Raw genomic sequence first — 17,766 nt, forward strand, 5'->3', positions numbered from 1 at the left:
TATTTCTGCAGTGCATGGCGATATAGTTTGGTTATCATAGGTGATTTACATGTAAGGGGCCACATCATTTGAAAGAGAGCACTGTCTGAGTTTAAACCCGTATAGAAGCAAACCTCCCTCATCCCTGGACTTCATAATGATCTCTGTAGTGTAGGCGGTTTATTGACTGGTTAAATAATTGATCACTAGGCAGTAATTACGCAGTTTCAAACTGAGGAATGATCTCAGCATTGCTAGTTGCAAGGATGGAGAGATATGGTAGTTTAAATGTTCCCTTGTTCTGTGTATTGTAACTTATGTAATGCAGTGGTCTAAGCTTGTGTCACCAGCAGTGAATGCTAATAGGGGACTAGTTATTATGCTCACCACACTTTTATCTCCTTCAGCGCGATATATGCTGGGTAAGCCCACTTGCCCAGTATTTTGGGTACTTTGGCTAGAATAGGAGACTTAAGTCACTATAAGAGGTATATGCTGCATAAAATGCATAGTGGATCAAAATGATTCTTTTTCCATCAGGGTGGCATGGCAAGTGCTTCTATTCTCTTTGAATATACACTTGAATGTTTTTGTGGTGGGTATACTACATGTAAGTTTGTGCCCTAAACTTCAACTGTGTTTGTGCTGCGTGTTTCCTTTTTGTTCCTTCAGTCTTGTACAATTCAGAAATTGGGGGAAGCCAACATATAAATCCTTGCTATAGTCTTTGATGTGCATTTCAGTTTGGCGAGAGCACATTTCTTCCGCACTGATTTACTTCTGTTTTGCTGCTGCGGAAAGTGATTTTGTAAAGCAGTCATTTTTTAATTAATAAAATTGAGTTAGCCTTCCCTTTTCAGAGGGTATTAAGACTTTTTAACTTGTTGTTGTTTCGGCTGGCAAAGGTGACATTGTCATGGATCTCTGATGGGAGAGACCTACTGTAGGCCATTCTCATCTGTAATGCTAGGTATACACTGGCAGATATATTGGCCGATCAATTGATCGGCCAATATATTGTGTGCCTGTCGACCACTGTGTACCAGTGATATGTCTGGGAACTACGTCGTTCAGACATTTTGCATCGGCTGTGCCCAATATATCTGCAGATATATCTGTCCATTGTGCTGTGTGTACGGGCGATCAGCGAAGGCCGCGGGGAGGGGGACCGGCTGCCAGATGATTGTTCAGTGTGTATGAACAACAATCATCTGCAGATCAGTCGATTTGCATATATATCTTTTAGGTATGTACCCAGTTTATGATTCTGGAGCAGCACCTGGGATGGTGTCTTCTATGACTATTTACAAAACACCAATCCACTGAGTTTTTCGGTGGCAGAATGGCACTGCATCTATCTAGCAGGTTGCAGACAATTGTAGAGTCTGTACCAAAGGTAATTGCTGCTTTTCTGTAAATTCATAGTGTTCTATCATCTACAGTCAGGTGCATAAATATTGGGACATTGACAGAATTTTCATATTTTGGCCTCTATTCATCACCACAATGGCTTTGAAATGAAACAAACAAGATGTGATTTAACTGCAGACTTTCAGATTTAATTTCAGGGTAATTACATCCAAATCAGGTGAATGGTGTAGGAATTACAACGGTTCCTATATGTTCCTCCCACTTTTTAAGGGGCCAAAAGTAATGGGACTATCAACTCAAAAGCTATTTCATGGACAGGTGTGGGCTATTCCTTCGTTATTTCATTATCAATTGAGCAGGTAAAAGGTCTGGAGTTGATTCTAGGTGTGACATTTGCATTTGGAATCAGTTGCTGTCGACTCTCAATATGAGATCCAAAGAGCTGTCACTATCAGTGAAGCAAGCCATCATTAGGCTGAAAAATCAAAACAAACCCGTCAGAGAGATAGCAAAAACATTAGGTGTGGCCAGATCAACTGTTTGGAACGTTCTTAAAAAGAAAGAACGCATCGGAGAGCTCAGCAACACCGGACGACCACGGAAAACAACTGTGGTGGATGACAGAAGAATTATTTCCCTGGTGAAGAAAAACCCCTTCACAACAGTTGGCCAAGTCAAGAACACTCTCCAGGAGGTAGGTGTATATGTGTCAAAGTCAACAATCAAGAGAAGACTTCACAAGAGTGAATATAGAGGGTTCACCACAAGATGTAAACCATTGGTGAGCCTCAAAAACAGGAAGACCAGATTAGAGTTTGCCAAACAACATCTAAAAAAAGCCATTACAGTTCTGGAACAACATCCTATGGACAGATGAGACAAAGATCAACTTGTACCAGAGTGATGGGAAGAGAAGAGTATGGAGAAGGAAAGGAACTGCTCATGTTCCATAACATACCACCTCATCAGTGAAGCATGGTGGTGGTAGTGTCATGGCGTGGGCATGTATGGCTGCCAATGGAACTGGTTCCCTTGTATTTATTGATGATGTGACTGCTGACAAAAGCAGCAGAATTCTGAAGTGTTTCAGGCAATATTATATGCTCATATTCAGTCAAATGCTTCAGAACTCATTGGACGACGCTTCACAGTGCAGATGGACAATGACCCGAAGCATACTGGAAAAGCAACCAAATAGTTTTTTAAGGCTAAAAAGTGGAATGTTATGCAATGGCCAAGTCAATCCCCTGACCTGAATCCGATTGAGCATGCATTTCACTTGATGAAGACAAAACTGAAGGGAAAATGCCCCAAGAACAAGCAGGAACTGAAGACATTTGCAGTAGAGGCCTGGCAGAGCATCACCAGGGATGAAACCCAGGGTCTGGTGATGTCTATGCGTTCCAGACTTCAGGCTGTAATTGCCTGCAAATGATTTGCAACAAAGTATTAAAAAGTGAAAGTTAGATTTAGGATTGTTTAGTTTGTCCCATTACTTTTGGCCCCTTAAAAAGTGGGAGGCACATATAGAAACCATTGTAATTCCTACACCGTTCACCTGATTTGGATGTAATTACCCTCAAATTAAATCTGAAAGTCTGCAGTTAAAGCACATCTTGTTTGTTTCATTTCAAAGCCATTGTGGTGGTGAATAGAGGCCAAAATATGAAAATTCTTTCAATGTCCCAATATTTATGGACCTGACTGTATGTACAGTTTGTTGCGGTTTCCATTATCTTTAGTTATCTGTATGTAGCGATGAACATAAACCAGACTGGGAAAAGAGGAGCAAACTCAGTGCTCTCTATTAATTGGTTTGATGTCAATTTAAAAAAACACATACATGATGCTGAGTTTACTATACAGCTGCCAACCATGGGAACTTGTCTGTGTACTTAGGCTGAAGCTGTTAAACATGCATCTAAATTATTCTGACGAGTCCTTCCACTAATTAGCTTTTGTATATAGGGAGTGGCATGCTTTTTATGACTTTTTCCCATGCCATTTATTTTGCTTAGTCTCTAACTTTTGAAAAAAAATAAAATAACATTTTTTTTGCCTCAAATAGAGCATATTTGTTCTTGTTAATCATATTTGGACAGTTATATAACAGTAAACATTTTTGAGCTTCTAAAAATGTTTTTGATGTATCATGTGGAATACATTTATAAAGCAATTTTAAAATAGCCGTTCTTGTCAGTGAGTGCTGTTAACTCTGTAAGCTGTGGGAATGCTATATATGTAGTATTTCCAGCAGGCTCCAGTCTTTCAAGTTGTATGAGCCGATACCCCCAGCCCCATAGATCTTCATTGCTTTGTCTTGTCTATCAAGTAATGCTTGTTCATCAGCATAGCACAATGTCCTGCAAGTTGTACCTTTTTAAACTCTTAAAGCTTAAAGTATTATCTTAAAGCAAATATTTATTGTTGTCTTAAGGTGTGTACACACGGGATGACTTTTTTTGGACTGAACGATAACGTCATTATCTTTCAGTCGTACAAAAAATCGTTTCGTTTCAGGGCCAAAACGATGAACGGCAACTACCAATGCGCGCTCCCGTTGGTAGTTGCCGTTCATCTCCCGAACCTCCTGTCCAACCTGACGATATTGTCAGGTTGAAGATGTTTGGGGTCATATGAGGGAGAGAGGGAGCCTGGCACTGAACAAAATCGTTATTGTGTGTGTATATGGTCTGGGGGTTTGGAAACAGACAGGCAGAGTGGGATACTATGAGAGAATGTGGAGGGATACGGAAGTCATCCAGGCTCAGACTACCCTCATAGGGAAACAATCGCAACGATTTGTGGTGTCCTAATTTCTAATTATTCATTCAGGGTGCCTGCATGTACAGAGCCAAGGAAAAAACCTCTTGTCCTAATTATTATATTAGCCTGGCTTTCACAATCTGCCTGAGATTAATGGTGCATACACATGGTCAGATTTTTCCTTCAGATCTAAACGATAACTATTTAAAAATCGTTCAGTCGTTCATATCTGAAGGAAAATCTGACATATCTGACATGCCTGAACGATGAACGATGCGCGTTCCCGTTTCTCAGATAACGATATCTGACATCTGATGTGTTTGCAGTCAGACTTGGACGATTCCATTCATTTTAATGCAATCAAAAATCGTTCAATCGTTCAAATTGTTTAAATCATTAAAAACTTTGGTAAAATCATTCAAATCGTTCATCTGACAAATCTGACCGTGTGTATGCGCCATAAAATGTAGTAATTAAGAAAAAACTATCATTAATGCTGTGTGTGTTTTTTTTTTACTTCAGTTTTTACTAATATCACTGACTGTATTTCTATGTCTACAGCCAGTATATTAATGTTGCTCGCCAGAGTTGTGGTGGGCATACATTTTTATTCACATTTTTATAATGAAAAATAAAGATTTTCAAAATCTCCAATTACGTCAGGTCTCAAAAAATAATTATGCTTAATATAGGGGAATGCGTATTCCAGGTATTTTGTTGATGCATGTAAGAAAATCTTGAAATAATTGAATACTGCAAAAACACATGGCAAATGTGACGTTTGTTACACCATAGCTACGACAGCTAGCCAAATGGCAACAAGAAACACTGACAATTTTCAGTGTAGTGATTAATCACAGCTGTGCCTTGTACTGGGCAGATATTGTTAGACCTGTTCCCGTCTGCCATATGTAGATTTACATAAATAGCAAGCTTTAGTCTAGGGTAGGGGTGGGCAATAAGTGACCCCCAGCTGTTATAGAACTACACATCCCAGCATGCCCTGCCACAGTTACGCTATTTAACCATTCTAAAATTGTTGCAAGGCACGCTGGGATGTGTAGGTCAACAACAGCTGGAGAGCCGCTTAATGCCCACCGCTGGTCTAGGGCCTACATTTATATTGGCTGCCTAGGCAGTCCCGCTGTTAAAACGGTGCGTCTGGATACTTGCCGTGCACCAAACAAAAAAACTGAATGCCTGTGGCTGGGGGCAGTGTATATAGGGAGGTGGACCTGTGCATGCTTGGGAGCTTGTAAGCGGTTTGGTGCAATGGATCACTCCAACTACATACCCCAAGGTAGATCCTGTGGACTCTATGGACTCTGAAGAAGAAAAATAAGGTAACAAGACCTCGTGTGAATGTAACTTGTGTATATATGCATATAATTTATTTTTATTATTTATTTATTAACAGTTATTTATATAGCGCACACATATTCCGCAGCGCTTTACAGAGAATATTTGGCCATTCACATCAGTCCCTGCCCCAGTGGAGCTTACACTCTATATTCCCTACCACATGTGCACACACATACACACTATGGGTAATTTTTGTTAGGAGCCAATTAACCTACCAGTATATTTTTGGAGTGTGGGAGGAAACCGGAGTACCCGGGGGAAACTCACGCAAGCACAGGGAGAATATACAAACTCCACACAGTTAGGGCCGTAGTGGGTATCGAACCAACGACCTCAGTGCTGTGAGGCAGTAATGCTACCATTACACCATCTGTGCTGCCCAATAGTATGGCCTTGGTACATATTATTTTTCCACTCGTCTTTAGAATTTATTTCAATGGTACAATAAGGCATCTATGCCGGCATAGAAGAAATCGGTGTTAAGCAGCTTAAGCCAGGACATGGCTGCTTGCTGAACTTCACTGTCTTGCGAATCACCTTCCACCCAGGTGTTTCTTCAATGGTCCAAAGAGATTGAAATCCATCGGTGTCAGGTTAGGGCTGCAGGGAAGATGGTCCAGTACCTCCCAATGGTCTGGCGTTATCGTGCAGCAACCCAGATAGTTTTTGACGAATTGCTCTCCGCAACCGGCTCAATGTGTCACATTAGCAGACAGCATGCACAGTATATCCCTTGGTGAGGAAACCAGCAAGAAGCACCTTGTGGTGGTGCCAAAACACAGTTGCCAATACCTTCATTGCTGATGAAGTTGTTTTGAATTTCTTTGAAGGTGGGGATGATGCATGTTTCCATGTCATGGATGCTGGCTTCATCTCCGGTGCCGCATGATACACCCACGTTTTATCGCTTGTAACAATACGCTGCAGGTACCGCGCTCCCTACACATGGTAAAACACAAAGTGCACAAGAGACCATCCCATCCTGTTGGTTTTGTGAACTTCTGTGAGTTGCTTCAGTACCCAGTGTGATCGCTTTTTTTTTTTTTCTGTACCTCAGTTGCTCATAAACAATGTTGTGCACAGTACCCACTGAGATGTTCAGTACGGCAGCAATATCACTAACTCAAATGTTTGTCCCCCTGAATCAGAACTTGAATGCGGCACAAATTGTCTGTGGTGGACTTGCTTGGCCGGCCGGATCTCTGCTCATCTTGAATGTTTGTCCTACCATTATCAAAGGCAGTGTACCAAACCTGTTTCCATGACGTTATCACTGTACACCTTGACACGTTGGCGATGAATTTCAGCTGCTGCTTTAGACACAGAAATCTGATCCACGCTAAGCACCTCAATGTTTGACCATGTTTCCGCCAGTCCCGCCATCTTACAACTGGTGTTGGAACAGTATGACTGATATGAGGTGCAGTCTAATGGCCGTGAGGGGAAGCAGCGGTCTACCAGCTCTGGCCTGTCCGGAAATAAAAAGAAATACATTACACAGGTCTTGTTACCTTACTTATTGAACGACAGTAACTGATCCTATCTCCTACATTGGTTTGATGGTGTCTGAATTCTACCAATGGGCTTAGCATTCCCGGATAGTCTTACATTTTCTGCCTCCCTTCCTCTATACAAGTTCTGTACGTATTTCTTTTGTGCACATGGCATGTAAACACAGTTTGCTTGTGAATTGAGGAGACAACCAACAAAGTACTCTTATGGAGCAGTCTTAAAATAACCTTTCATCTTCTTGCAGTTTTGAACTATACAAAATCAAATACCGGTGCAAGCTATTGTTTTTTCAGTGCAAGCTATTGTTTTTTCTACTGTAAATAGTAAGGCTTAAAAGCTCTATATAAGTTGCAGAGGACTCCCCAATGGCATCAATAGACAGGAGCTTCCAATGGCATCAATAGACAGGGCTCCCAAATGTTAGCGGTCAGCAATAATTTTATAGCCACCCTTCAAATCTTTTGCCAGTTGTAAATATGATGTCACGCCCTGGACTTTTAAAACCATTTTCTTACCTCTGCGATGTTTGTCCCAGCTAGCGCTGAGGTCTGCTCGTGATGTGACCGCATATCACTCCCGGATGACGTAGAGGTCCGCCCACGCGTCTCGTTGCTCCCAGCTTGCTATGAGGTCTATCTGTGCTGTTTCTGCTCAGTCCTCTGTTCTACGGAGTCTATTTACTAAGCCTTGGATGGAGAAAGTCACAACCAATCAGCTCCTAACTGCTATGTCATAGGCTGTGTTTGAAAAATGTCAGTTAGGAGCTGATTGGTTGAGACTTGATCTTTGTTCACTTTATCTCCATCCAAGGCTTAGTAAATAGACCGTGTCTGGTATGAAAGTGACTTCCCACAGCTCACTGCTCTCCTTGTGTTTACACAGCATGCTAGTACTCGAGCTGCACCCCAGAGTTCCCTTCAAAACCTCAGTATGGGCACAGCCATGTTGGACTCCGTCACCTGACTCTCCACTGCTCAGATTTCTTGTCCCAGTGCAGCTGATTGCAGCATCCAATCACTGATCGCTCAAGCCCTATAAATTCTATTTCTTCACTGGCTCAAATTACCAGTACAATGTCATGTACAGCTCTGTGCTGAGCTCCCAGGTACTTTGTATCTGTACGGCTCCAGTCTGGTATTTGCAAGTCTCCATCTACACCAGCGTTCCAGTCTGGTCTTAGAAGAGACTTGCTCCTAGCTATGGCCTCGCTCCCAATCCGATGGCTATGGCCTCGCTCCCAATCCGATGGCTATGGCCTCGCTCCCAATCCGATGGCGACGGCCTCGCTCCCAATCCGATGGCGACGGCCTCGCTCCCAATCCGATGGCGACGGCCTCGCTCCCAATCCGATGGCGACGGCCTCGCTCCCAATCCGATGGCGACGGCCTCGCTCCCAATCCGATGGCGACGGCCTCGCTCCCAATCCGATGGCGACGGCCTCGCTCCCAATCCGATGGCGACGGCCTCGCTCCCAATCCGATGGCGACGGCCTCGCTCCCAATCCGATGGCGACGGCCTCGCTCCCAATCCGATGGCGACGGCCTCGCTCCCAATCCGATGGCGACGGCCTCGCTCCCAATCCGATGGCGACGGCCTCGCTCCCAATCCGATGGCGACGGCCTCGCTCCCAATCCGATGGCGACGGCCTCGCTCCCAATCCGATGGCGACGGCCTCGCTCCCAATCCGATGGCGACGGCCTCGCTCCCAATCCGATATCTTCTACTTTTCCAGTTTAGTAAATTTATCTCATTCCTGTTCCCGGCTTCGAGTTTACCATTACCAGCAGTACAATTCCTCCCTCTCTTCTCTCAACACGTGTGGAAGAGCTGAATTAAGCCTCCCAGTTTCATACACGCCTCTTCAGTCTCCCACGCCTGCCCAAGCCAATCCCAACCCTCTGGCGTGGCAAAGTATGAGCAGCTTTTGTGCGTTTTTTTTTTTTGTTTTTTTTTGCACAAAGTAACAGAATTTGGCATTTATTTTGGCAAACTTGCATTGAACAATACAGATATAACCATGTTTAATTTTTTTCCTATTTATCATTTCTCATGCTGAATGCATATTGAACTGGGTGTAGCTGAGTGCATGCCACCAATCCCTTTCTTGTTCTACGGTAATGTGCCATAGCTAGTGCTCCCGGCGCCGGTTGCAGACCACGCTCCCTCCACATGACATCATGTGGAGGGGACGTGGCCTGCAACAGGCACAGGGAGCGGGTGATTACAGTAATGCCCGGAGCATCCTCAGAATGCTCAGGGGGCTGTAAGGGCAGCATTGTGACCGCCTGGAGTGACCTAAAGAGAGGCAGCAGGGTGCCGTAACAGGCATCCCGTTAGCCGGATGCAGGAGCTGTGGGTGAGGGGCGGTGTCGCCCACAGAGCGCTGCACCACTCGCACACCCCTGGTTATGGCCCTGCCTACAACAAACACTTTTTTTTAAATAATTTTTGCATTAAAATGTTCATAAAAATAAATGTAAGTAAACTTTCTGCACAGCAATGAAAATGTTGTATTCATAGGTATGCTTTAAAGCAGAGATGGGGAACCTCAGGCCCGAGGGCTGTATAAGGCCCGCAGAATCATTTGTTCTGGCCCTCTGAGCTTTTTTCTGCTAGTCTCATCTGGCTAGCAGGCTGCATAGAATGGCACCCTGCAGCCAGAATCTATGCAGCAGTGTTGCCTGGAGCGTCCTTAGCTGCCCTTACAGCTCCCCGGATCATCCTCACGATGCTTTGGGCATTGCTGTAATCACCGGTGATTGTGGCCCGCCCCCGTGTAACGACACATGGAGGGTCGTGGCCTGCACCAGGCCCACGATTAATGTTATATATATCAAAATGGCCCCCTGCTTTAAAGGGTAGTTTTTATTTTATTATCCATTGTTAAGCTCAAGTCATGTCTGTTTTATTGATTTAGTGGAGCTCCACACGTCCTGTGTGAGAACCGGTAACTTTTCTTGTGTTGTCATTTCAAGATGCAGTCCTTGTTGGATAAGAACAGTCTGCAGTGTCGTGACTATACTGGAATTAACTCACATTGTCTTTTTCACGTATCCATAAGCAAATGTATTAGTCTTCAGTGTGACCGCACCATGCTGTAGCCTGATAGGTGCTGCTATTGTTTGAATCCTGCCTTCACAGAGTTAACCTATGTAGAGAAGGTAAACTAGAATAAAAATGTAGTTGGAGATGGCAAACAGAGCAGTTCTTAAAGTATATAGAAATGGGCCTATGAGACGTGCATATAGCGACATATATTAATGGAGTACTTAATTCCTTTTATAAATTTGTTTTTTAAAAAACTACATGGGGCAGTCTCCTCAATAGAGCTAAACACTAATGACCAACGCTTGCTGTTACCATAAAAGATGAGATCTCGTCAGTCTGGTTACAACGTTGCTGCAGTTGCAGCAAAAATCCCCCCTCAGCACACCAGGTTCTGCGAGACTGTGTTACTGCAGGACATCTCTTTGCTGAAAATGCGTTTAAAGCCACGTATCCACTATGTGATATTAATGGAAGACTTAACGATATCGTTTAATCGTGCATGAATCGGGCAGCAAAATGTCGTCAACGACTAGCGATGCGCATTCGCGCTGGTTGTTCCCGACATCGCTCATCGCCCGAACATGCTGGTCATCCTGACGATATCATCAGGTTGGCCATGTTCGGGGATGAGGGTGTGTGCCTGCACTGTGCAGTTCGTAAACAAGTGACTGATAACGATATCGCTATCGCAGTCTTTACACTCTCGCGTAGTGGATACGGGGCTTAAGGCCTGTATTCAATTTGAGGCGGAAAGGCTGAAGAGTTTCGCCTGTCCGACTTTCCACCTCCTTTGCATGTTTCAGAGGTGAAAACTTTTCGTGCACGTCCTCTCTTTTCACCCTATTCAATTCCTAAACAGGCGCAAACAAAGCGGCGAATGCAGATAAGCGGAAGGTACTGTCAAAATTGGGGAAATCAGTCCTGTACCCCCCAAAAATGCACTAACATAGGGAACCAATGTTGATATGTACTAATAAGTGTATTTTGTACTTTAGTTTAAATTGCTTCTTATTAGCGTCTTTGTAAAAGTGGTGAAGAATGGCATAAAGCAGTATTTTTTTGTGAAAATAAGTAGCCCAGTCAAATTTGGGGTACTTGAAAATTGCTGTTAGCATATTTTTATGTCTCTAAGAGAACTTTTAAATAACGTGAAAAACCACCCTCATACATGCACCTGCAATCCCAAAAACAACTGATCCATCCTTGCAGCCCCCAAATAGTTTTTATGCTTGTCCGCCCACATTTTACTTTTCCACCCCCAAAGCGAAAGTACTTTTTTGGGGTGTTCTGAGGTAATTTTTTTGCTCATTTGTCCTTTGGGGGGGGCTGTCCCAAGGGTTCCGAGTCGTTTCCCCCTTGTTTGCACCCCAAAGGAACGATTTTGCACTTTTTTTTTTTTTTTTTCTCCTGCTATTCATAGGAGATGCTTTTCCGCCTATTACAATGCATTGAGTACACGCTTAGGCACGTCGTCCTGGAATTGAATATGGAGATACTTTGAAAACAGGTGCACTTCGTCAATCTGCACTTTTCACCTCTAATTGAATGTGGCCCCAAGTCATAATGTAATGTGATGTGACTAGGACACACTAGGAGACTGTGCTGATTAATTTGATATGTGACACTTGTATATCTGTGTGCAACGGAGTCCCTCAATCTCTATACAAAGTGCTACAATGTAGCGGCCACAGCTTTTTTAATTCCAGTGCACCCCCCTGGGAGGGTAGGGGTAGGGAAAGGGGGGGTTTGGGCCCCCCACCCCCGGGAGGGTTAGGTTTAGTGTGCAGGGAAGGGTGGCGTTAGGTTAGGCACTAACAGGGGAAGGTTAGGCAACAGGGGGTGACGTTAGGCACCACTAAGGGAGCGTTAGGCTAGGGAAAGGGGAGGGTTGGTATGATTACCAGCCCCAGTCGAGATTTGGGTCCTTCGGTCTTTTGCTGTTGGTATATGATCCGCCGGCATTACATACTGATTCCGCTGGCATTACTATTTGATGGAATTGTTTCAGCAGATTTAGAATCTGCTAATAATAATAATTCCTATTATTATGTAAGGTGCCACAAGGGGTCTGTACCACTGTACAAAGGGATAAAACTGATAACCGGATACGCAAGTACAGATAAATACGGACATTATAGAAATTAACATAGATAAGTGTGCAGTTAGTATAATTATGTAAAGAAGTTGAATAGGAGAGGACCCTGCTCATACGTGTTTTCTATAGGGGTAAGGATTGGCACAATTTTAGTAGGAGGGTTGTTAAGCTAGAATTAAAAAATGAGTATTAAGGGCACGCTTGGAGGCTAGAGCGAAGGAGGCATTCTAGAGGATAGGAGCTGCCCGGATGAAATGCTGAATGCAAGTGTGGGAAGTGGTGAGGGCGGAGGTGAGGCAGCAATCGTTAGAGTGAGAAGTGTGCTGAAAGTAGGCTGAAGGTATAGGGAGGAGTGGTGAGGCTGGGAGCTTTGAAGGTGAGAGGGAGGAGTGTGCGGAAATTAGGCTGAAAGTATGGGGAGGAGTGGTGAGGCTGGGAGCTTTGTAGGTGAGAGGGAGGAGTGTGCGGAAATTAGGCTGAAAGTATGGGGAGGAGTGGTGAGGCTGGGAGCTTTGTAGGTGAGAGGGAGGAGTGTGCGGAAATTAGGCTGAAAGTATAGGGAGGAGTGGTGAGGCTGGGAGCTTTGTAGGTGAGAGGGAGGAGTGTGCGGAAATTAGGCTGAAAGTATGGGGAGGAGTGGTGAGGCTGGGAGCTTTGTAGGTGAGAGGGAGGAGTGTGCGGAAATTAGGCTGAAAGTATGGGGAGGAGTGGTGAGGCTGGGAGCTTTGTAGGTGAGAGGGAGGAGTGTGCGGAAATTAGGCTGAAAGTATAGGGAGGAGTGGTGAGGCTGGGAGCTTTGTAGGTGAGAGGGAGGAGTGTGCGGAAATTAGGCTGAAAGTATGGGGAGGAGTGGTGAGGCTGGGAGCTTTGTAGGTGAGAGGGAGGAGTGTGCGGAAATTAGGCTGAAAGTATAGGGAGGAGTGGTGAGGCTGGGAGCTTTGTAGGTGAGAGGGAGGAGTGTGCGGAAATTAGGCTGAATGTATGGGGAGGAGTGGTGAGGCTGGGAGCTTTGTAGGTGAGAGGGAGGAGTGTGAATTTAATTGTGAATGGTATAGTTATAGCGCCTGGAAAAGATGGGCAACAGAGGAAGTGCGACGAGAGGGGAAAATCTGGCAGGTAATTAAGCTATGGATAGACTGGAGAGGTACGAGGTGACCGTTAGGAAGGCTAGAGAGGAGCAGATTACAGTAGGAGGGTAATAACAAGGACATAAATTAGTATTAGTAGCCTCCAGCATAAGGAAGGTGCTGATCCTGGGGATATGGCCTTAGTGGAAACGGCTACCTAGGTGAGATGCTGTTCAGGTTAGAAACGTAGGTAAGCCCGTGACACTGTAGGGATGTTTTACAGACTGAGCTTAGTCTTTCATATTTTAACACAATCCCCTTAAATTCACTGCCTGTTATAATGAAGATGCAAATGTAGTTTCCATATCTGATTAAAATACTAACTTCAAAGTGCTTAGAAAATAGCACCATCTAAAACTAAATCTTTTTTTAGGTAAACATTAGCAGAGGTTTGACCTATTTGTCTCCCCTATATCTATACCCATTCACATGAATTTGAAGGTCGCGAATGAGGGGTTGTTATAAAGCAGCTAAGTTTGTGATAAGTGGTAGACAAAGCGTAGACGGTGCTGCTGAATCACTAGATGTTAGGGGATCACCAAATTGAGAAAAACTCTAAATAATAATTACATGGCAAAGGAAATTCAGCCCAGTTGATATAATCATTCCGAGTATAATTTTATTTCATATTACAGGTTGCAACCATTGAATATGCTCTTTCATTGCACCTGTAAGAAATCGCACACCATGAATGAATGGAATTAGTTGTAAGACCTAGTAATAAAGCTGCATACAAAATGATTCACACACTGGGAGTTCTCATGGAAGGGTGTGGTTTGCAAGCTGGAATCCATTTCATATGAAATAATTTGTCATCCTTGTTGGTACAGGGGTCTCATAGTGTATGATCAGTCATTGTGGTCTTGACACCGTAATGCAGCCCAAAGATTTATTATTTATTTATTACCAGTTATTTATATAGCATACACATTCCGCAGCACTTTTACAGAGAATATTCAGTCCCTGCCCCAGTGGAGCTTACAATCTAAATTCCTTACCACACGTACACGCACATAGTTATACACTAGGGTTAATTTTTTGTTGGGAGCCAGGTAACCTACCAGTATATTTTTAGTGTGTGGGTGGAAACCGGAGCACCCGGAGGAAATCCACGCGAGTACAGGGAGAATATACAAACTCCACACAGTTAGGGCTATTGTGGGAATCAAACCCACGACTTCAGTGCTGTGAGGCAGTAATGCTAACCATTACACCATCTGTGCTTACAATGGAGCAGTGTCTTTGCCCACTTTTTAATGTAACTAGTAAATGTCACCTAGGCATGGCTCAATTTACCTCCTTAGATTTGTCTTCTAATGATTGGAATGGTTACATCTGTATGTGGCCACTGTCTTGGCTGTATAAGTATATATACTGGATCTGGAACTATCTACAAATGACAGTGCATTGAGAGAATGGAAAGGAGGCTGTGTGTTGCTTATGTTGTATTGTTCTATGTTTATGATTGTAACAAGAGAAAAAGTAATTTAATAATAATTGAAAGTGCCTGCTGTGTAGCAACATAGATAAAGTAATGAACCAATCACTGCATACTCAAATGCTGCATACACACGTAAAGATTTTCTGTCCAACCATCCAACTATTTGATTGGTTGGAATGAAAATCTGCAAAGTATCATGGTTTTGTATTTTATGGTGGAGTTTCCAATGCTCATTCCTGCTAATTAAAGTCCAGGCATTTCTTTTGTTTTTAAAGTGCTTACTAAGGGTGTGAAACCCTTATTTCAATTGATTTTAAAAATTCCTTCTAATCTGCTATTACAAAGTATTCAGAGCAACCTGTATATTGCCAGGCCGGACGCTTCCACAAAATCATTGCAGGAAAACGAATGTACCCTTGCTTTAAACAGTGTTTAAAAACACTTTTACTGTATGAACAAAACAGAGTTTCAAAACGGAGAACAATGTTTATAAAGCTGTGTTGGTTTTGTAAATTCTTCATGTTGGTGTTTGTTGTAACAAATCCACATGACTTACATTATGTCAACGTTACAATGACCTTGTGATCTTAATGCTTTATTCTGTTTTCATTCTCCTCCATTGCAGTGAAAATCTCCTGTTTGGAATGGGAAACCCTCTTCTGGATATCTGTGCTGTGGTGGATAAGGACTTTCTTGATAAGTAAGTTATTATATTTGCTTGTAAACTTGTGTGTTCAATATATGGCACTTTGGGGTTTATGTAATAAGCAGTGAAAAGCGGGGAGAAGTTGCCCATAGCAACCAATCAGCTCGTACCTATTATTTTATAGACTGTACTTGATAACTGCTACTTCAAAGCTGATTGGTTGCTATGGGCAACATCTCCATGCTCTTCACTGCTTGATACATAAACCCCATTGTTTGCTGTTCTTGCAGCAATGAATGTGGTTCAACAAGTTGCTGCAACTGGCATCTGTGTACAGCTAAATTACACTGCTTGATCTACTTGCTAGTTATCTTTCTGTCTGTGAGTTATAGCTCCCTCTCTTTGTGGATATGATTATCTAGCAAAGTGCAGGCATTTGTAAATGGTGATAAAGATGTCTCTCGCTGTCATTAATGCATGTATTATAACCAATTTTTGTTGTTGGTGCATTGGTGACTGAATTCCTGAATGTGCACATACAAATTTGATGGCAGTTACGTCTTTTGGACTAGTTTGGCTACAAAATGCAATACAGATTGTATATGCAGTCATGGTCCTATGTATCTATTATCTGTTGGGTTCTTGGGATTTGAGTTATAGTGTGTGTACATACATGGTCAGATTCTCCTGATCCAGCTAATGGAGTACCTTTTAGTTGCATGTGATTTCGGACTGTTTTATTACCTGTTATGTCAGATATATACAGCCTCAGACTTTCAGCCAGTGTACGTTTCCAGTAGAAAGAATGTTGTCTCCTTCTATTTTAAACTAGGGTGTAGTCCAGTATTCCACAAAGATTAGACCTCAGTGTAAATGTTACTTTTTTCATCCCTGTGGCTATGTTATTTTGCACAAGCCGGAATCCTGTGGTTATGGGTTGGACACCCAATTTTTGTTAAGTCTCTTCTGTAGGGGAACAAGTGATCTATATGCTTGCTAGTAAAGGACGTCCAAATTCATAAAATATACTACTGTATGTTACATTAGATTTTCCCCGCACCTGCATACGGTATGCTATGGCGTGCACTGCGATCACACCATGCATTCCGATGGAGTCACGTACGCAGTGCGCGTATATTTGGTCGCACGTGTCACGTGCTATGAGTGGCGCGACTTGCCACGCCAGAGGCAAGGATATAGCTGGGCTTATCTGTACAACATCTGGTGTCATACCCTTCAGGCTATCTGTGAATGCAGCATGCAAGTTTGAGATGGATGTTTTACAGAAATACTTTTTGCTGCATTCTGTCTTGCATGCATTCCATTCAGTCAAGGGTGGTTTATTAGAATGATTATACGTTTATACCCATATGATGCTGCTTCTCTATAAGACGAATAAAAACATTGTTCCTAAATCCAACACAACCGATGGCTCTTAAAATGACAGTGCTTACAAACTTGATGTTTTGTTTGATAAAGGATATGTATTATGTTAGGCGAGATATAAGTGTGCAGATTTTTGGGTTATAACACCACATAATCATTAGTAGTTGTGTCCTTAATATGCCATTCTCTTGTATATCTTTGTGAAGTAACCGGGTCCTTTAATTTGTGTATAAAATCGATCCCTAAGTCCTTCAGGTTTACAGGCCATAGATGAAGATCATTTTATACTAATGTTTAATCTGTTTTGCACAGTGTATTTAATTTAATTGGCTAATTAGCTATTTCTGATCCAGTTTGAAGTTTAATCGGTTAAACCTATTATTACTCTGACTTCCATCATCCAAATCTCCTCTTTAATTAATTTGTGGAAAAACTAATGAAAGCTTAACATTGTGGTCCTCTGCCAAAATATGCCACAAAACAAATGAAACTCAGAATATCTCCCCATCCTGCAAATGTTGTCATGTTATGCAGTCTTTTCTTAGCTTATCTCTGCAAACGGCCTACTGTGTGCAGATTTGCTTTCATGTCATGTTTTTCTGGTGTATATTAGTGCTAACATTTTAGATGGCTTACTACTGAAAAACCCTGTTCTGATGGCATATTTTTCTAGTAAGCGCTTTTGTCTCTCTGCAGGTATGGCTTGAAGGCAAACGATCAGATTCTGGCTGAAGACAAACACAAGGAGTTGTAAGTTCACTGGACCTATAATTTCCTCCTTCCTAAAAATAATCTCAGACCCTGGAGCATGCATTCAACATATATCTGCTGTCAGTTTTCTGTAGGTTCTTGTTAGCAGTAATGTTCATCTGCTCAGGATTGCTTAACCATTTAATGACCAGAGGGTTTTCTGCATATTCGTTAGCAGACCAGTTTTTAAGCCTTATGATTTCCGTCTTCTCTTTTAAAACCTAAATAATCTTTTTCCTTTTTTTTCCAAATCTGATACTTCCCATAGTTTATTTTATAGAAT

General features: G+C 42.7%; 1 protein-coding gene across 4 annotated transcripts in view; it reads left to right on the plus strand.

Annotated features, from left to right (window-relative positions):
• Positions 1-17,766, plus strand: part of ADK (adenosine kinase) — a 266,402-nt gene that overhangs the window by 49,865 nt on the left and 198,771 nt on the right. For all 4 annotated transcript variants that reach the window (XM_088474985.1, XM_088474983.1, XM_088474986.1 and 1 more), the window contains exons 2-3: positions 15,327-15,401; positions 17,430-17,483. In XM_088474985.1, coding sequence (XP_088331111.1) covers positions 15,327-15,401; positions 17,430-17,483 — 129 coding nt within the window. The remainder of the gene's footprint in view (positions 1-15,326; positions 15,402-17,429; positions 17,484-17,766) is intronic.

The sequence above is a fragment of the Taudactylus pleione genome, unplaced genomic scaffold (genome assembly GCF_031769625.1).
Source record: "Taudactylus pleione unplaced genomic scaffold, aTauple2 ptg000157l, whole genome shotgun sequence".
NCBI classification, from domain to species: domain Eukaryota; kingdom Metazoa; phylum Chordata; class Amphibia; order Anura; family Myobatrachidae; genus Taudactylus; species Taudactylus pleione.